This window comes from Nerophis lumbriciformis, linkage group LG02 (genome assembly GCF_033978685.3).
Source record: "Nerophis lumbriciformis linkage group LG02, RoL_Nlum_v2.1, whole genome shotgun sequence".
NCBI lineage: Eukaryota > Metazoa > Chordata > Actinopteri > Syngnathiformes > Syngnathidae > Nerophis > Nerophis lumbriciformis.
In genome coordinates this window covers 46,605,827-46,628,277 of record NC_084549.2, presented here as the reverse complement: position 1 = coordinate 46,628,277, position 22,451 = coordinate 46,605,827, and the positions used below count along the sequence as shown (strand labels likewise).

The following is a 22,451-nucleotide window of genomic DNA, read 5'->3' as shown; positions in this document are numbered from 1 at the left end:
CCACGCGCTCAGTATCTGTTAAAACAGCACTTTTTAGAGCATTTTGTACCCCTATGTATACTGCCCACTTGTGGCAAAAATACAAAAACGCAGTATGCACAAGTGCCATATGAATGATGGCAGGAGGAGATAGGCTCCAGCACCCCCCGCGACCCTGAAAGGGACAAGCGGTAGAAAATGGATGGATGGATTGATCCTGTTTAACTGCACCGCTGGACGAGTGCCAATCAAATGTTTGTCAATGCTGCTGTAACAAACTGCAGATTTGTGGTGTACTACTGTAGCTGTATTATAAATTATTTATGGCATTGTTTTTATTAAGTTTTTATAAACCACATACACAATATTGGCCCTTGTTTTCATATTTTGCCCAAAAAAAGAGTTATGATCAAGAGTAATCATCAAATAAATACAAGCTACTCTGCGCAGTTGAGTAAATAAACACCCCCGGCAACTATTTGAAAAATATAAAATACTTTTTTACTCCCTCACTTTTTGTAATTTTGTGTTTTTATAATACAAAAACACATTTGATTAAATCACCTACTTTCAAACAACTGAAATGAAATGAAAGCAACAGAGATTATGCATGTGTACTCCTAAATAGACTGGCCTTTCCTTACCTAAACAGTGTTCAATAATAATGGCGATAATATTAATTACTATTTTTGTGTAGTAGTAGTAGTAGTAGTAGTAGTAGAAGATTGGAATATATTCTTTGTTAATTTCTGCACAGTTGCACATCTTGGCCCTGCAACAGAGCAAGCAATAATTAGTCTTTCAAATGAACATGTCAGGACTGCCGACAGACAGGCCCTTCCCCCTGCCCTACACACACACGCGCACACACACACACACACACACACACACACACACACACACACACACACACACACACACACACACACACACACACACACACACACACACACACACACACACACACACACACACACACACACACACACACACACCCTTACCCATCACTCATGAGAAAAAAAATGCACTTTCCATAGATGCAAACACACACACACTTCAAGTCGTAGTGTGGGAGAGATCCATCACCAGCCCAGCAGGCAGACAGGCTCCATACGGTAGCGCTGTTCTAAGCTGGTCCTCACTGTACGCTTGCCATGTAATAACAGACACACGGACACACAAACGCACAGACGCACGCACACGCGCATACACACCATAAGCGCACCCACTCACAGAGCCTCTTTCTTATTCACCTGATCTTTGGTAAAACACACATACCCTCTTTATACCTGCTACAATTTATTTGACAGTCTGAGCACAAAACTGCTAATATTGGACAGAAGTTTTTTTTATGACAAAGCAGTCATTGCTGAGATGAGCACACTGAAAGACAGTGACAGAGATGCCAAAAGCCACAGTGAAAGAGGCAAACAACGCCAAGACTAAGAGTTACAAAAAATATGCTGCTGATTTGACATAAAAACAGCTTCAAACCGCATATAGTTTCATCCCAATGAACCAGTCTTTGAATTTCATTGAAAAAAATAAGTCGTAAGTCTTGCACAAACGTTTGACATTAAACTGTCATAATGTGTGGAGTTACCAGAAAGCATGAATTGGCAGTGTATCTTTAAGACCTAATTTCAGACAGCCTCAAATAACTGCATGTGTGTTATTGGTTTACCCTTTGGTGTTTTATTACACTTTTTCCATCAAGCCATCCATCCATCCATTTTGTACCGCTTGTCTCTTTCACAAGAAAAAAAAACAAAACTTGTGTGGAATCTCCTAAGTTAAATAACCCTGGCACAGTACTGCTACAGTTACAAATTCTACCAACAATTTTTGGAAAATATGCCACCAAGTTTTTGGTGGCAAAGGAAGGATCAGTTCATAAATAAGACAACTGTGTGACAATTATCAACATTCATCCATCCATCCCTTTTCTACCGCATGTCCCTATCTCAGCTACATTCGGGCGGTAGGCGGGCTACACCCTGGACAAGTCGCCACATCATCGCAGGGCCAACACAGATAGACAGACAACATTCACGCTCACATTCACACACTAGGGCCAATTTAGTGTTGCCAATCAACCTATCCCCAGGTGCATGTTATTGGAGGTGGGAGGAAGCCGGAGTACCCGGAGGGAACCCATGCAGTCACGGGGAGAACATGCAAACTCCACACAAAAAGATCCCGAGCACAGGATCAAACCCAGGACCTTCGTATTGTGAGGCAGACGCACTAACCCCTCTTTCACCGCGCTGCCCGCAATTATCAACACTATACGGTAATTATAATTATAAATTGACGATATGATTGATGTAAGTAAGGCTCCTCTGGGACAAGACCCATCACACTTTCATCATTCAACATTATACGTGTGTTCTATTTTTTAACTTTTTAATAATATTACTGCTTAACTTGTTTGTACACTTAAAGGGGAACTGCACTTGTTTTGGAATTTTGCCAATCATTCACAATCCTTATGTGAGACAATGCATTCTAACTCATGAGGGATGTCACGGTATGAATCTGTCTTATCACGGTTATTATGACCACAATTATCACGGTTATTATTATCGCAGTATTTTTAAATGTGCTCATAATTTAAAAAAAGTACTTATACTGAAATCTTTTAACCAGGTTTTATTTTTTTTTTAAAAACACATTTGAAATGATTTGCTTTTTAGAAGAATAAATTTTTTTTTTAGATAACACTGTGTTTCATGTACCTCAAGTAGAAATTGAATGTGCAAATGAAAGCAACACAAGTGTGTGGTATAATGGCAAAAGAAAAATAACAAAATACATTTAAAAAAGGGGAACATTGTGCAAGATGGCACCTTATGGATATAAGAGATAAACAACTAAAACAAATGTAAACATTTTGCAGGATGGCACCTGATGGCCATAAGATATGGAAGTAGAATTGTCTCATATCAACTTATATATATCAATGTGATATTAATACATATGCATATATTAATAAATATACAGTTACAAATACAAATGTGATATACAAATAAATACTTTGTATAATAAACGTGTATTTGTAAATATATTTTTGAGATTTGAAAACATATACAAATAAACGTATTGAATTCCTCAGCTATTTCTTCTATATTTTCAATAATTGATTTGTCATCTTTTACCAAATATGCTGTAAAATCCTTTTTGCTAAATTTTTTAATCATAGTATTAAGCACAAGACTGCACTGTTTTTGAATCCAGAATGAAATCTTCTAAGTCATGGTCTCAGTGTGTCATGAGTGAACATGAATGATGCAGCCAGAGATCAAGCAGGATCCACTGTAAGTATTACTCATTTGGGATGATTTGACACACATTGCACTGATAAGAGATCAGTATCTACAGCGGGACAAGGTCATTAAATGGCATTGATACAATAAAATAAGCAGCTAGCATGGTCTTTCAGATTAACTGGATAAATTAGCATTGTCTGTGACCCAGACCGCTCTGGCTGCAGTGCCATCTGCTGGTTGTTGTGTAACTCCACATTCAAGTCACATGTCACATTTATTTGTGCATCTGGTTTGTGGTAGGAATGTCTCATCGACACAAAAGCAAAAAAGCGATCCACTTATGCAAATTCAATACAAAGACAAATACAAAATCAAGCATATTTATATTCAAATCTCAAAAATATATTTACAAATACACGTTTATTTATACAAATTCTTGATTTATTTGTATGTCACATTTTTATATTTATAAATTTTATTTGTATATATTATCAAATCTCTAAAATATATTTACAAATACGCGTTTATACAAATTATTTATTTATTTGTATATCACATTTGTATTTGTATATTTATTAATATATGCCTATGTATTAATATCATGTTGATATATATAAGTTGATGTAAGACAATTCTACTTCCACTGCACTTTGTCCATATAAATAAAAATAGTGTTCAAATATGAGACTTAGTCTTACACATAGGGCTGCTTATGGTCCAAATAATAAATATTTTTTATAAATATTAAAATCACGAATATTCATCACATTATGTGAAACAGTGTTGGGGTGGGGCGTCAACGAGACACCATCATGTAATTTGTAATCACTAATAAAAAGGCTATAGATAAACATGCACACAATTAAAGACAAATGTGTGTTTTTGTTCATTAATAGTATCAACATGTCAGCTTTTTTTCATTACATAGTGCCTTTATTTTTATTTTTACATGTTCATAGAGAGAGGTGTTTTTTTTAAGTTATGCGCATTATGTCTTCATTTGCATGTAACGCATTTTTCGGACTATAAGTCGCAGTTTTTTTCATAGTTTGGCAGGGGGTGCGACTTATACTCAGGAGCTACTTATGTGTGAAATTATTAACACATTACCGTAAAATAACAAATAATATTATTTAGCTCATTCACGTAAGAGACTAGACGTATAAGATGTCATGGGATTTAGCGATTAGGAGTGACAGATTGTTTGGTAAACGTATAGCATGTTCTATGTGTTATAGTTATTTGAATGACTCATACCATAATATGTTACGTTAACATACCAGGCACGTTCTCAGTTGGTTATTTATGCATCATATAACGTACACTTATTCAGCCTGTTGTTCACTATTCTTTATTTATTTTAAATTGCCTTTCAAATGTCTATTCTTGGTGTTGGGTTTTATCAAATACATTTCCCCCAAAAATGCAACTTATACTCCAGTGCGACTTATATATGTTTTTTTCCTTCTTTATTATGCATTTTTGGCTGGTGCAACTTATACTCCGGAGCGACTTATACTCCGAAAAATACGGTACTAATCTATGTACATGTACATACTATATCAGGACAGATCTATTAAGAGTTTGAGCAAAAATGATCATATAGGAAATTATTATACACCATAAACATTAACATGCTATGTCACATGAGTGTTTTTTTTTTTTAAGTAAAAACTCTGTGACATGAAAAACCCACAAGTAATGTAAAAAAAACACTGTTTACTTTTTGATATTATAAAACACAAAGTAGTTTGGCTAACAAACCTCCTGCATCTAATATACAATCTTCGTACCTCAGCGTGTTGATACTTTGCAGCCTGCGTCGAATTCGATGAGATGACTAAACATTTTAGCTAGCTTTTCATTATAGTATAAGTGAGATTCCCGGTAAACCAACTAAAGACTTTATAAACAAGTTGTGGCAACATTCCCGACACATCGCCTGCTGAATGTTTCCTCAAAACATTAACTCTCAGTCACAGTAGGTGAGAGGACACTGTATTGAGAAAATAAAAGCAACATCAAATATTTTTCTCCTCTGCTGTGTACTTTTATTGAGGGTCAAATGCGTATGTCTCCAATTATGTCCACACTTGTCGCCATCTAACAGCAGCGCAATCATTATGAAAGACCAGGGCACATACTGTATTTTTCGGAGTATAAGTCGCTCCGGAGTATAAGTTGCACCGGCCGAAAATGCACAATAAAGAAGGAAAAAAAACATATATAAGTCGCACTGGAGTATAAATCGCATTTTTTGGGAATATGTATTTGATAAAACCCAACACCAAGAATAGACATTTGAAAGGCAATTTAAAATAAATAAATAATAGTGAACAACAGGCTGAATAAGTGTACTTTATATGACGCATAAATAACCAACTAAGAACGTGCCTGGTATGTTAACGTAACATATTATGGTAAGAGTCATTCAAATAACTATAGCATATACAAACCCCGTTTCCGTATAAGTTGGGAAATTGTGTTAGATGTAAATATAAACGGAATACAATAATTTGCAAATCCTTTTCAACCCATATTCAATTGAATGCACTACAAAGACAAGATATTTGATGTTCAAAGTCATAAACTTTATTTTTTTTTGCAAATAATAATTAACTTAGAATTTCATGGCTGCAACAAGTGCCAAAGTAGTTGGGAAAGGGCATGTTCATCACTGTGTTACATGGCCTTTCCTTTTAACAACACTCAGTAAACATTTGAGAACTGAGGAGACACATTTTTTTAAGCTTCTCAGGTGGAATTCTTTCCTATTCTTGCTTGATGTACAGCTTAAGTTGTTCAACAGTCCGGGGGTCTCCGTTGTGGTATTTTAGGCTTCATAATGCGCCACACATTTTCATTGGGAGACAGGTCTGGACTACAGGCAGGCCAGTCTAGTACCCGCACTCTTTTACTATGAAGCCACGTTGATGTAACACGTGGCTTGGCATTGTCTTGCTGAAATAAGCAGGGGCGTCCATGGTAACGTTGCTTGGATGGCAACATATGTTGCTCCAAAACCTGTATGTACCTTTCAGCATTAATGGTGCCTTCACAGATGTGTAAGTTACCCATGTCTTGGGCACTAATACACCCCATACCATCACAGATGCTGGCTTTTCAACTTTGCACCTATAACAATCCGGATGGTTCTTTTCCTCTTTGGTCCGGAGGACACGACGTCCAGTTTTCAAAAACAATTTGAAATGTGGACTCGTCAGACCACAGAACACTTTTCCACTTTGTATCAGTCCATCTTAGATGAGCTCAGGCTCAGCGAAGCCGAGGGCATTTCTGGGTGTTGTTGATAAACGGTTTTCGGCTTGCATAGGAGAGTTTTAACTTGCACTTACAGATGTAGTGACCAACTGTAGTTACTGACAGTGGGTTTCTGAAGTGTTCCTGAGCCCATGTGGTGATATCCTTTACACACTGATGTCACTTGTTGATGCAGTAAAGCCTGAGGGATCGAAGGTCACGGGCTTAGCTGCTTACGTGCAGTGATTTCTCCAGATTCTCTGACCCCTTTGATGATATTACGGACCGCAGATGGTGAAATCCCTAAATTCCTTGCAATAGCTCGTTGAGAAAGGTTTTTCTTAAACTGTTCTACAATTTGCTCACGCATTTGTTGACAAAGTGGTGACCCTCGCCCCATCCTTGTTTGTGAATGACTGAACATTTCATGGAATCTACCTTTATACCCAATCATGGCACCCACCTGTTCCCAATTTGCCTGTTCACCTGTGGGATGTTCCAAATAAGTGTTAGCTGAGCATTCCTCAACCTTATCAGTATTTATTGCCACCTTTCCCAACTTCTTTGTCATGTGTTACTGGCATCAAATTCTAAAGTTAATGATTATTTGCACACAAAAAAAAGTTTATCAGTTTGAACATCAAATATGTTGTCTTTGTAGCATATTCAACTGAATATGGGTTGAAAAGGATTTGCAAATCATTGTATTCCGTTTATATTTACATCTAACACAATTTCCCAACCCATATGGAAACGGGGTTTGAAGAACATGCTATACGTTTACCAAACAATCTGTCACTCCTATTCGCTAAATCCGATGAAATCTTATACGTCCAGCCTCTTACGTGAATGAGCTAAATAATATTATTTGATATTTTACGGTAATGTGTTAATAATTTCACACATAAGTCGCTTCTGAGTATAAGTCGCACCCCCGGCCAAACTATGAAAAAAAACTGCGACTTATAGTCCGAAAAATACGGTATGTATTTTTTATTTATTTTTTAGGATTTTAAAGATGATTAAAAAACGCTTGGAAGATGTGTCTAATGGGAGTCATCGTTGTAGCCCAAAGCCCTCTAAGACAACTGCAAAGTGAAGTGAAGTGAATTATATTTATATAGCGCTTTTCTCTAGTGACTCAAAGCACTTTTACATAGTGAAACCCAATATCTAAGTTACATTTTAAACCAGTGTGGGTGGCACTGGGAGCAGGCGGGTAAAGTGTCTTGCCCAAGGACACAACGGGAGTGACTAGGATGGCGGAAGCGGGGATCGAACCTGGAACCCTCAAGTTGCTGGCTAAAACCGCACAGCTATACCGCAAAACCCTCCATCAACGTTTTGTATACACACTGCAAGTCTATATAATGTAGTAACAGACAAGTTCATAATAACATGTAAAATGTTTAATATTTATCGGATTTTGATCATTTTAATCAATGCTTCTTCCGTGCAATGATTTCCGTTTCCATAGCAGCGCACGTCCGACAATGTGTATTCCTACTTCCGGATACATAACGCTTATGTGTGTTCTAATCATGGCAGACTTGGTAACAAACAACAAAGATGACTATTTTTGGATTAATAAGGATTCACAACCTTATCTTTTTGAACCTTAATGGAGGATGAACTACTGCTTATAGAAGCGAGCACAAAGACGAGGGTGAAACGTTGGAGCAGACGGAAGAAATCGACTTAAAAATGCAAATGTGGAACTTGAAGCCAAGCTATTTTGAAATAAATGGCTTTCTTACCCCAAATAAACAAAAAAAAATGTCCCCGACCAGCTGGAACAAAGAGACAACGGTCAATCGAGTGAGTAACACTTTATATTGATCATGATACATGCAGTATTTTGTAATTGATGTCTATTTATAGGGAACAGGTTATAGTTTGCTTTCTACATAATGTTAGCTGTTGCAAATGCACCAAATCATTACATTTCAATATTTTTGACCAAATAAATAAAGTGGATCAGTGTTCTTTGTATCCAACGCAATGTATTATTCCAAATGGTCTCTATTGTAGTATAGTCACTTCCCCATATTTCTACAAAATAAGTCAGATATAGTAGCACTAGCAAGCAGTAGAAAAGATGGAGCGATTTTTTTGTCCAGCACATATTTTGCTTTATCTATTATTTATGTATTTCTTTCTACCGTCAGTTGTATAATTGTATATGAGATTTCCAGGTCATTGTATCATCTATTATTACACCCCAAAATTAGGTTTCTTTTACTCTGTCAATATATTTGTTGTTGACTTTCTCTTCCATTGTTACCGAATAGCTTTATTTTAGTTTTACTGAGATTGAACAAAAATAATAATTTTTGTTAAACCATCTCTTATTATTTGTATTAGCTTCTGTGTGTTCTTTCCTGTTTCCATATCAATTCAATTACAATCAGTAGATGTTATGGATGTACATTTATTTAAAATTTTGATTATTTGCTCTTCTGTCACGATCGTGTTCAACATCAAGTTGGGACTTATGTTATTATTGAAGTCCTCACCTGACACTGGATTTTGAATCCTTTCCTCCTGATATGGTCCAATATTCGAGCTATCAACTACTTTGTTCATATGCTGAGAGTAATCCTTCTTAGTAACATGTTTAATGAGGCTATTTAGGATGCCCCATGCTGCTCTCATGTTATTTTTGTTCCTGTCTAATAAATGACTGCAATATTCTTACCCTACATGTTTGTAGTATACGAATTAGCTTGTTTTTATATGTTTTGTTCTTATGTTCTGCCTCTGTGGATAATTGTGATATAAATATTAACTAGATATTGTATTCCTTTTGTTACAAGCATTTTCCAGTCCCTTTGCCATCTATTGGTTAATTTGTTTCTCCCTCAGCTTCTTACTAAGTTGTTTCGATAGACAATGTTTGTCATAAAGTATCATGAAAGTGTTTTTAAAAAATCACTATATGCTTTATCTCCATCATTTTCATTGTACACATTGTGCCTCTTTTGCTTTTCTAGATCAGTTTTAAAAGCAATAATACTTTTCTCTGTGCATGGTCTTCAAATTGTCTTTCTTTAACCTTGTTCCTCTTTCTTCAGTTTCCGTCATAGATTGTGAAAACTGGTAGATGATCAATGATGTCGGTTATTAGCAGACCATTTGTATTATTAACAAAATCATTGGTAAAAAAATATCAACAATTAGCGTGGCACAGTGTCCTGTGATTCTGCTTGGTCTTGTATTTTTAGGATATAAACTGATGCTATACATTGTGTCTATGCAGTCATTGCAGTATTTTTCTTATTAGGGTTCAAGAGGTCAATGTTGAAGTCACCACATGAGAAAATTACTTTTTGACTGATTTCAGTAAAAGTCGCATTGATCCAGGCCTCAAACATCTCAATACTTGACTTAAGTGTTCTACATATACAGCTGATCAATACTGTTTTTCTTTTTACATTACATTTTAATGGTTGTATATTCTAAGATATTATCAATACCATATTGCCTACCACTTTGTAGTTTAGATTCCTTATCACACACAGCTACTCCTCCTCCTTCGTTCTTGTTAGTTCGGTTTATGTAATTTAGTTCATATCCTTTGAGATCTAAATGTATTAATTTTTTTTAGCATTGATCATTGTTTCTGAGATAGTGATCACTTTGAATGGTTTATTGAATTGTTAAAAGAAAATCCTTAATGGAGGTAGTTTGCATACAAGCTTCTGCTGTTTGATCATTTGTTGTCAGATTTAATGTTGCTACTATATTGTTTACCCGCATAATAAAACTTTTTTTTTTACTGTTGTGGGAGAAAAAATTTGTATCTGGATCAATGTCATTGTCAGAAACCTGGATTTTCTGGCCATTGTTGCAGAAGTTTTTCAGTTCCATATCTTCTTGTTCAGCAATCTTTAGTGTTGTTTCAACAATATCTGTGAGTGTAGATGGATGTCATGCTAAATCCAGGTCTTGTTGTTCAGTGGTCCCTTGGAACATAATAGTATTGACAAAAAACTAAATGGAGATGTTAGTTTTTCGTCAGACTCCTTTATCGTCATCATTGTCAAAGCAGTATCAACTTTAATATTTGTCCAAATTCTTGATGTTTTTGACAACAAGTACTCTTGCTTCTGGAACTCCAATTAGCTTGATGTACATTTTGCAGTTAGCACTCCAAGTTCTCTGAATTTTCCTTTTCTTCCTCAAGTTGCATGCTTTCTTGGCGATGTCAGCATTATGTTTGGGAGGTGCTCATTCATGTACACGTGTACCCTTGAGCATTTTTCCATTTAAACAGTGCGATTTCCTGTTAGCAAGTTTCACGAGAATAACCAGAGAGGTGTTGTTGTTTCTTCCATTCAGTGGGACGCTTGTGTTGATGGTGTTAATATCAACATCAATTCCCTTTGACTGCAGACATTTTACTACTTGTTGCTCTGCTGAGGCGACATACATTTCATCTGGTTCTCCTCTAATAGCCACAGCTGTCACATTATCATTAATTCGCTTATCCTGATCCATGTCATCTATGAATTTATTCAGAATTATGTTATCTTGTCGCACAACTTTCATTTCTTGATGCATGACTAAGTTTTCCTCTTTGAAGATCTTTATTTCTTGTCGCATTTCTGTTTGCTCCTTTAAAGAGAGTCATCATATCTTTGAGATCACAAAGCTCCGTTTTCAAGTTGTTGTTCTGGGTTTGCTTGCAGGATTCGCATATCTGCTTTATACACTGAGCTTAGACTTGCCACATCTACTATCAGGTTGTCAATTTTCTATAACATCAATGTGATGTTTTTCTTCCCTTCGTGTCTTGTTTTCAGAGACTCATTTGATGAGAGCGAAGCTTTGAGATTAGTAACGTAGCTTGGATCTCGGCATTGTTACTATAGCAGTCCGCAAACGGCGGTTGCCTTTTTAGCGACTCGCGGCACTTTTAACTTGTATATTTTAACAATTTCGTACCTTGCGCAAGAGCGCAACTGGAGGTAGATATATAGATAGTACTTTATTGATTCCTTCAGGAGAGTTCCCTCAGGGTGTCACTCTGTTTGGTTAAAAAAACACTTTAATACTGCTCTGAACTTTCGCAGCTTGATTGTGGCTTCAGGTTGCTAGGTAACTGCTTTGAATTGTGGAACAGCTCTTCCAATTCTTTTTTTAAATTTTTTTTTTTAGCAAATCTTTGCCTCTCTGCTGACCAAGAGCAGTTTGAAGATGTCAGCAAACTCTCCTGTAGCTGTGATTAGTGGTTAGTTAAACTTCAAAATATTCAGAAAAAAAAAGAAAACCCTGTGGCAAAAGCTTTTTTCTTTGCGTCCAATCCCGTTGACAGGAAATGACATTGGATTGTGAATGATAGACAAAAAAATCCATAAAAAAGTGCGGTTCCCCTGTAATAAATGTTGCATATTTTGACCCCAAAATGCATAATTTCCATTATTTCCCTCAACATTTTTGTTGTGACCAATAGGCCCTTTTCCACCGCAAGTACTTTTCCAGGAACTTCCCCACTTACCCGGTAAATAAAGTTCCCCCTGTGTTTCCACCAAAAACTATCCGGGTACATTTAGTTCTTCCGGAACCATTCAGAGTTCCACCTACCTAGGTGGGACTTTTCCAAGCGGCCAGGAACCTTTTTGGGGGCGGGCTGTGCTGTCGAATGATGATTGGTTGAACACAGTTGAGGGCGTTTCTAAGACTTCTCTTTCAAACCCACGACCGCAATTGGAATATACTTGTTTATTTCATATTTCTTGTGTATTTTTATTACAACAAACTTAACAACAGAGAGAAAGAAGAACGAAAGGAGCTTTCGAAATGCAGGAACTTTTGTGGGCCATCTTTGTGCTAAAGAAAGCTGATCAGTGGAACTATCTTGCAATGTTTTTACTCAGCCATAGTATTTTAAACTGTATGCAGTTTACCGATATACCGACAGGCCAAGCGGTGAGCGGCTTCAGCAGTTGCGGAGGCAAACACTTGGACACGGGAAAATGACTTCGAGAGTGCTTCAAAGCGATTCTGGACCACCATCTACCGCCTCAGGAGAGAGAAGCAGTGCACTTTCAACACCGTGTATGGTGAGTAGGGATGTCCCGATCCGATATTTGGATCGGATCGGCCGCCGATATTTGCAAAAAAATGCGTATCGGCAAAGCTGGGGAAAATGCCGATCCAGATCCAGTTTAAAAAAAACTCCGGTCCGTGTTTTTCAACGCACCGATTTAAATAATACATTCCACTTTTCTGCTGCTCCCTATATTCCGTTCCGCATTTTCCAGCACACCTTCAACACATCCACACGTCTGTGGATTCCCACGCAGTTGCTTTTAGCTGCTGGCATTACACGACAGGCATTCTCACTCTTTCCTGTCTCTCCTTCTCACAGACAGCAAGCGCACCTTCTTACACACGTCACATACTGTCACGACACACGTCACGTCATACGTCACATACGTATACGCCCTCTCCCAGCAGAGAGGTAGCAGCATGGCTAACGTTAGCTGTGATGCTAGCGCAGCCGTGCGCGCCTGTGCAATTGCTATGGCGTCACATTAGTGCCAAAAATCCGAGTGCATAAAAACTGTTATCGCGCGCTGATTCTCCACTTCGTGCGCGCGACACCCTTTTGCGCGCGCGTGGTGCCTTTTTTGCGCGTGCGCGGTGCCTTTCTGCGCGCGCGCCGTCTCGGTCTGTGAGCTGTCATGTTTCGTTTAGGCACTTTGGGGGCGGGTATGCTTAGACGGCCCCTTCTTTCTGATTGGTCAGGGGAAAAATGCTCAGAGCCAATCAGAAGTATAGCAGGGCGGGTCATCGTCAATATGTATCAAGATTTACGGAGGAAGAAGTGGATAAAAAAATGTCTCGCGCTGATGAAGGTTATTTCATACCACATAAACACAATACAGGGTAATACAAAATGTGACCCAAATAAATAAGAAGACAACAAACACCATAATCACATCTTTCAGCCAGAATTGGTCCACCAGCAATAACATCCAACCATAACATTTTATAATTTCACTTCTTCTTGAACATTTGTTTTCTAATTTATGGAATTTCTTTTGATTCAGCCATAAAAGTAATGAAATAATATTTGAATTTTGTTTTTAAAATGTTAAAAATAGCCTTTTAATAATGTATTCTGAAACAGTTTAAAATAATCAGAGAACTGACTAACACTGACCCTACACAACTATGTTGCACAATTAAGTCATTTTTTTTTAAAAGCGAAAAAGGTAATTTCAACAGGTACAGCATCCTATGTCATATCTACATGTAATAAGATTTGTAACAAGGCAAACCGTTTGTAAATTGGTCGAAAATCGAGCAAGTTATGGTAATGTAATTAGTACATGTACCATTGACATCAATGTAATGATTCAGGCTAGCTGTCCGAGGTAAGATGGCTACAACGTTGCTACGCTGGAGAATGATTGGTCATATGAAAAATGCTCAGAGCCAATCAGAAAGGAGGGGCCGTCTAAGCATACCCGCCCCCAAAGTGCCAAAAAGAAACATGACAGCGCAAGGAGAGATGCCAGGAGTACACAGAGAGCGCACAGACCGAGACGGCGCGCAAAAAGGCACCACGCGTGCGCAAAAGGGTGTCGCGTGCGCGCACGGAGTGGAGACTCAGCGCGCGATAACAGTTTTTATGCGCTTGGATTTTTGGCATTAATGTGACGCCATAAATTGCGCACTGCTCAAACGTCCTCTGCGCACGGCAAATCTATGCCACGCACAAAATCAAATAAAAAAATAAGCGCATAACAATTTTCGACACACGGACACGACAGAGAAAACAGTTTTCGTCATCATTGTTCAAATATTGTAACGTCTGTCGAGACGCTTATCTCCATTCTGTGCCACACGTCCACACCATCAAAATGCCGAGGCAAACATTTCCACATCAACACCGTATGAAAAAAATAGTGATTTTTTTAGTTGCGATTTTCTTCTCTGCATGAAAGTTTAAAATGAGCATATATTAATGCAGTATGAAGAAGAATGTTTTAATGTAGACACATAGAATCATCATACTGCTGTGATTATATGCATCAAGTGTTCATTCAAGGCTAAGGCAAAATATGGAGCTATATATCGTGTATCGCAATATGGCCTTAAAATATCGCAATATTAAAAAAAGGCCATATCGCCCAGCCCTAGTTCAATGATGCTATTTCTGTTTGTCATGTATAATTTTGTCTATTTTGTGTTTATCCTTGAATAAACAGGTCAGTTTCTTGTTACCAACCATTGTGTATTATTCAAACTCACCTAATTCAGCTGGCTAGTTGTTATCAAGAGTACTAAAACCCTTTTCAACATGATTCTGACAACTAAGTCGGCTAAATAACTTTAAACTTTAATACATGCTCGGATAGGCCAGTATCGGTATCGGTCAGTATCGGTATCGGATCGGAAGTGCAAAAACAATATCGGTATCGGTTCGGAAGTGCAAAAACTTGGATCGGGACATCCCTAATGGTGAGGATGGTGTGCTGCTGACCTCGACTCAGGATGTTGTGGATCGGTGAGGGGAATACTTCAAAGACCTCCTCAATCCCGCCTACATGTCTTTCTATGAGGAAGCAGTGCCTAGGGAACCTGTGGTGGGCTCTCTTATTTCTGGGGCTGAGGCTGCCGAGGTAGTTAAAAAGCTCCTGGGTGCCAAGACCTCGGGGGTGGATGAGATCCGCCCTGAGTTCCTCAAGGCTCTGGATGCTGTGGGGCTGTCTTGGTTGACAAGATTGGCAGACAGGGGTGTTTCCTCGCTTTAAGAAGGGAAACCGGAGGGTGCGTTCTAATTATTGAGGGATCACACTCCTCAGCCTTCCCGGTAAAATCTATTCAGGTGTACTGGAGAGGATGCTATGCTGGATAGTCGAACCTCGGATTCAGGAGAAGCAGTGTGGTTTTAGTCTTGTTCATGGAACTGTGGACCTGCTCTGTACTCTTGGCAGGGTCCTTGAAGGTGCATGGGAGTTTCCCCAACCAGTCTACATGTGTTTTGTGGACTTGGAGACGGCGTGGCAAAGTTGGGAGAGTGGCCGTGCCAGCAACCTGAGGGTTCTTGGTTCGATCCCCACCTTCTACCAACCTCGTCACGTCCGTCGTGTCCTTGAGCAAGACACTTCACCCTTGCTCCTGATGGGTCGTGGTTAGGGCCTTGCATGGCAGCTCCTGCCATCAGTGTGTGAATGAATGGGTGAATGTGGAAATAGTGTCAAAGCGCTTTGAGTACCTTGAAGGTAGAAAAGCGCTATACAAGTATAACCCATTTACCATTTACCATTTGGAGAAGGCATTCGGCTGTGTCCCTCAAGAAGTCCTGTGGGGAGGGATGTCTGATTGTGGCGGTAGGCTTCCTTTATGATCGGTGTCAGAGCTTGGACTGGCAGTAAGTCGGACCCGTTTTCAGTGAGGGTTGGACTCCACCAGAGCTGCACTTTGTCACCAATTCTGTTCACAACTTTTATGGACCGAATTTATAGACGCAGTCAGGGCGTTGAGGGGATCCAGTTTGGTGGCTGCAGGATTAGGTCTCTGCTTTTTGCGGATGATGTGGTCCTGTTGGCTTCATCTGGCCAGGATCTTCAGCTCTCATTTGGATCGGTTCGCAGCCGAGTGTGAAGCGACTGGAATGCGAATCAGCACCTCCAAGTCTGAGTCCATAGTTTTCGCCCAGAAAAGGGTAGAGGGCTATCGCCAGGTTGGGGAGGAGATCTTGCCCCAAGAGGAGGAGTTCAAGTACTCTGGGGTCTTGTTCACAAGTAAGGGAGGTGTGGATCATGAGATTGACTTGCGGCGTCTGCAGTGATGCGGACACTGTATCGATCTGTTGTGGTAAAGAAGGCAAAGCTCTCAATTTACCTGTCTAACTACGTTCCCATCCTCACCTATGGTCAATGAGCTTTGGGTTATGACCGAAAGGACAAGATCACGGGTATGGAACAAGGGGATGGGTCAAACCCAGAGAGTAATTTCACCACATCTAGTGTGTGTGGGACTATCAGGGGTACTTTAACTTCAAGCTGCCAAAATTAGTTTCCTCCGTAGGGTGGCTCTCCCTTAAAGATAGGGTGAGAAGCTCTGTAATTTGGGAGGAGCTCAAAGTAAAGCCGGGAAGTGTTAAGGGCACATCCGACCAGTAGGAGGCCACGGTGGAAGACCCAAGACACGTTGGGGAGATTTTGTCTACTAGCTGTCCTGGGAACGCCTAGGGATCCCCTGGGAGGAGCTGGATGAAGTGGGTGGGGAGAGGGAAATCTGGGCTTCTCTGCTTAGGCTGCTGCCCCTGCGACCCGACCTCAGATAAGCGGAAGAAGATGGATAAATGGATGGATTATCTTTTTAATGTTTACTTTTAATTTGTTTGTTTTTCGCCCTTTTCGAAGAAAACTTTGTTTTTTTATATGGCAAACCAAATATACACAATATTTTCCCCCAAATTTTTTTTCAAAGTGGAATATTTGATGGGAAGTAATTGGAGCCTTGAATAGGTCAATAATTCATAACAACATTGATTTTGATTCTTTATCATTCTTTGAGCAAAAACAGCTTTAAAGAAAAAAAAACAGCCTGCATGGCAGCTTTGTGTTATTAGAGTCAACATTGCAAGTTTTTCTCATTATATTTCACCTGTTAGCTCTTTTATTCCGCTTTTTTATTTATTTATTTTTTAATTATAGTATTTGTAGAAAATGCAACAGGCCTTTAAAAAATTAGCAGCGGGCCGTAAATGGCCCCCAGGGCGCACTTTGGACACCTCTGATTTACACCATTAATGGGGGAAGTTGTTTGGATTGGGTCACATATATTGATGCTGTGCTCAAGTCACTTTCAATTGAAATTTGTGGTCATTGATCATCACTTTTCTCTTCGCCAACAAGAGGGCAGCAATATCACTTATATTCAATCAATTGGCAAAATTACGCTGCGAGCCAATCTTGTGACATCTTGCGGGCCACACTGAAGACTCCAGCGGGCCGTAGTTTGGACACCCCTGGTATAGAAAGTCAACATGGCTTTGACAAAGTATATTTCCAACAGCCCACTTTCTTGGAATGTGGGTGCTTCAATGCAAGGTTTGCAAAAAATAATTCAGAAGAATATTAGATACAAATTTTATATTTGGTGATGTGACCAGCGGATTTAAAGTGTATTAGAAAATAAAACATTGCATTCATCATTAAATAATTCCATGAAATAATTTGGAATAGGTAGGTAGTTACAAAATAAGAATGAAAGGATGGATCGATTAAGCTTTATGAATTTGTAGTCGGTTACCATACATTTTCATGGAAGGTTCATACTGTTTCCTCTCTATTAGCAAGATATTTACAGTATCAATAAAACAGTTGGACAGTTGGATTTAATTGAATTTGAAATGTAATTCCTAATAGCTGTTGGGAAAATTATGTGACCATAAGGGAAGTATCTCCTTTTGTAATGGTTTTGCTCAATCAGGATTTCATTAATATGTACAGTATATAACATGTTATGTCAGAAACATGTACATACCTGTGGAGTCCATGTTAAGACCAGGGGAACTGGCAGGTCAGCTGTGCATTCTGGAGCCTCTGCTGGATACTGTGGATGGAGAAGATGGTACAATTAAGTATGCTAGATTGAGAATGTCAAGCGTATACAAACATAAGCGACTTTGCTTAATCTGGAACTTGATTAAATTTGAATGGTTATAGTTATAAAAATTTTGTTAGCCAATGAAGAAAGGCTCTGCCAATATTTTAGGCTGAACTGTAACCATAAACAGCTTTGTGAGCCCTAAGGTTAGGCTGAGCAACCTAATTGTAAAGGACTGTCATTGTGTTCAGTGTTTTAATTACATGGTGTGTGTGTTTGTGAGACCCTACTAAATTGTATAGTTTTGCCTTACTTAGAGGTTTCACAATTGTGCAGATCAGTGATAATCCATAATAAAAACTATTTAGAATGATGTCTATGACGTGATTAACATGAGTTACACACTTCATCTCTCTATTCACTTTAAACACATATCTTTATGTTTCCTCTTGCTTTCCCTGTCACCTAAACAACCATGTGTCCATGCCAGCACTCTGTCCTCCCTCGCTGTGCTTGGAGAAGAATGACCTGGTGTTAGATCTGGTGGAAGCAGCTGGAAGACAGGGAGAACTCCAAGCTATTTTTACATGTCCAGGAGAGTTAGAACAGCCAGCTGGGCACAGAGTGGCTCGAGACAACTTCATACATTTTCGAGGACACAAGGAGTCCTCAAGATATAGGGCTTGAAACTGTGACGTGGAAACGTAATGCATCATGGGTCTTACTGCATCGGAATAGCATCTTTACATTGGCTTGAATGCAAGACTAAAGTTGTGTTTTTTTCTTAAACAAGTTCCAAATATGCAGCGAACGTGCTGTAACAATAACTGCCACAATGGATGTCATTCGCTTTAAGAAAAAAAAAAAACATTTGGTGAAATTTGTCTCATTCCCAGCATAGAAGCACAGCCAAAGAAGTCGGGTTAGTTAGAGATGATGAATAGCTTGGATAGCAGCCGTGAGATGTTCAAACATCACTTAGTGCCATCACCTGGGGCATGTTGGTGTGTTCACAGCATTTTCCCTAATTGTAAGTTTGAATCAAAGCCTGTTTTATTCTGTTGCACACGTAGCATTTAGTAGGATGTTAGCATTAGCTAAGCTAAGCTAACTGCGGGTTACGAACAATGTACAGTATTTGGGAAAAAAATCAATACTCCTATTCATAGATCAATAACTGATAATATTTTTAATATCTCCTACTTTAATGCATAGTGTATTTCAGATATGAAAATAGGTTGAAACAAACTTCTCTAGGAGACACTGCACAGTGATAAGTCCTGTTGACTTAACTCTGAAAGGATGACAGTTTTCTCTTTCTGATCTAAAATTCCAAGGTCTTGCACACACCCAAAGTTAGTTTGTCCATGAGCCTTTACCGATTTGTTTGGCCAGTATAAAAACTGACACAGTTGACGACAGAGATACAGGACATGTCCGGCAGCTTACTCAAATCTCGTGTATTAGATGTGCTCATATGGATCAATTCCACCAAATTTACTTATTTTGCAAATATTATATTTTGCAACAAGGTCCAGTTTGTTTCAGTATAGTCCCTTGATATCTTTCTTTACTACGATCCATTTTAATCCAGTTTGTTGCTCTCTCTCACAATACTGCTAGTTGAGTACAGTAATGTAAACAAAAACTTTGTCCGGCAACAATGGCTAAAAACATAACAATACAGAAGACTTAACTTGAGTTGGTATGTCAGGAAACAATGGCAATTTGTGGAAGTATCCCTCAGAATCCAGAAGAATTGACAGCTCTGCATATATAAAGTTACAGTTTTAGTGCAGAGTTACTTCTCAAGGCCACACCTTAAGTACACGGGCACGGGATCTATTTGATTTGTTGGGCGTTGATGGATGCCGATCGTTGTTTACAGGTGTTGTCAAGATTTTTGCTTATAACAAATACATATAATAATAATAATGGAGTAGATTTGCATGCAGCATTTTTCTAGTGACTCAAAGCGCATTATTCATTCACTCCACATTCACACATTGATGGTGACACATTTTGTAGCCACACTCAAAAAACAACAGTAGCTGCCCTGGGGTAGTTTGACGGAAACTTGGCTGCCAATTTGTGCCTACGGCTTCTCCGACCACCAATAAATATACCAATAGTATATTCACATTCATATACCAGTGTGAGTGGCTCTGGGAGTGTCTTGCCCAAGGACACACTGACAGTGACCAAGATGGCAGAATGTATAAGATTATTTTTTACAATTACTATTCTCTCGCAAGTAAAACATTTTGCTGTCATCTAAAATTTGGCATGTGCAGTTGCTTTAATGATTTGAAGTTCATGTTGGCCTTATTTTTTCGTTAAACATTTTTTACAGTTTATACAGACATCGACAGTGTGGTCACTGCAAACTTGATTGTGTTGCTGTGAAAAGTGACAAGCAGCCACTTTTCTTTGCGTTTTTTTGTTGTTTCAACATTTTTGTCCCCTCAAGTTAGGAACTGTGGAATAAAGTTTTAATAAATCCCTTTTGGAACAATTTCCACAGGCAAGAAAAGCACATTTTCAGTCTCCTTTTACTTAACTTCTTGCTAGGAATACGCTTGTTTGCATCATGTGTGCTTAAATCCAAGACGGCAACAACCAGATGTGACATCACGAGCAGCCAAGTAATGGTATTAGTAGAGGTGGGGGAAAATTATTGACTGATTGATTATTCGATGCATCACGATTGGAACATAGACATTCTGAATCGATGGACAATTTGCCAAATATCAATTATTTAGGTATGTTAAATAAAGTACAGAAAATGCAGACCTAGTGCTGACACACACGGGGAGGGAGGAGGAGAGGACAAGCTTTGCTGGCCGTGGCGCAATGATAGCTTAAATGTGAAATAGTAAAACAAGAAAAGCGTAAATGTTTTTTAAACTTCAACCCAGCCTAACTGAAACCACGTTACAGCAGAGTAACCAAAAGAGGAAATTAGAAAGTAGATTAATAAATCAGGGGAGAATAATATCCACACAGTCCGACAGCACTGTCAGCCATTGATATAAATGGGTAGATAGTAGATATGACATCTGATATATACCTCTTTGAGCGTCAAGTTCACGGAAAGCGAGGGCAAAGTGCTTGGGCCTTTTGTGGTTTCAAAAGGCATGAAAATTGGAACAAGTATGCCTGTTTGCAAAGTAGAGACGCTTATTTTATAAATTAGCAGGTTGCTTCAGTCCTCATGTATCTAGTCTTTCCATGTGCGCACATCCAAAAACCGCAAATGACGCAAAACCGCATACGTCAGCAGCCAAAGGAGGAGTCATGGGTCATGAATGGCCAATGGGTTGCACTGTGGACACCCCTGTTTTAATGGTGTTTTGTCCGGGTTGGTTGAGCACAAGACGTGACGTCAAGCAACCACAATCACATGTACTACTGTATTTAGCTTGTTAGCTTAATTTGTTATCAACTAACGATAGTAAAGAAAAGGGGAGTGTTATTGTGAAACAACAGTCACTTTTATTGCAACTGTTGATATGAAATGGGAGAAGGCTGCACGCCTGCTGAATGAGACGTAAAACACACAATAAATATTATACTGAAAAGCCAATCAAACATAGCCTTTCAATATATTTTCATAGTGCAGAAGAGGGTTTGCATGGGCAAGTGCTAGACAGTCTAGCGTACACTGGTGCTTTGACCAAAAAGAGCATAATCCATGTTTCAAAGATGGAAGTCGAAACTCGGTCCTGCACACGTATTATTATTCAATGATCAAAATGCGGGATGATTACGAAAAATGTGTATATGTTGGCAGGTTTGAAGTTCCAGTAATACTAAGCTATAAGCCAACAATTATCCGCCTGTTCTGTTGACTACTTGTGTAAGCTTTATGTTAGGAACAAATACTTTGTCACATCTCTGCTGTCTGCTTGGTCTGACCGTGAGCTCATAAAAGTCATCTAACACAGTTTCCAAATGTTGGAGGCTGTTCAGTCATTTTGTCCCATGTCCATATTGCATATTACTTGTAGTCATTCATTGATTCAGATGATGACGCCAACTTTTCTAACAGTAAATCATTTTGTGGCTGTATTGTCCCATCCTGGATCCTTAAATCCTACCACACGTAGAGCAGGTAAAATAAGTTGAAGTAGTGGTAACAGGAGCTGTAGCTGCATTATTCCGGAGTCTCCTCTCCTGTCTCCTGACTGTCCTCTCCTTCTCTATCAAAATGACTCCATCCAGGCAAAGGTAACACCAGGTGTTTATCAGCAACATCCTACACAGGGCCTCAGATCAGATTTTTCACACCCCTAACGCTTTGTGTGTGTGTGTTAGAGATGCGCGGATAGGCAATTATTTCATCCGCAACCGCATCATAAAAGTCGT

The 22,451-nt window shown here is 38.9% G+C and overlaps 1 protein-coding gene across 1 annotated transcript in view; it reads right to left on the bottom strand.

Moving 5' to 3' along the window:
* fancl (FA complementation group L) overlaps positions 1-22,451 on the bottom strand; it is a 130,592-nt gene that overhangs the window by 33,620 nt on the left and 74,521 nt on the right. Inside the window, exon 7 of the mRNA XM_061963650.1 lies at positions 18,021-18,089. Within this exon, the coding sequence (XP_061819634.1) occupies positions 18,021-18,089 (69 nt within the window). The remainder of the gene's footprint in view (positions 1-18,020; positions 18,090-22,451) is intronic.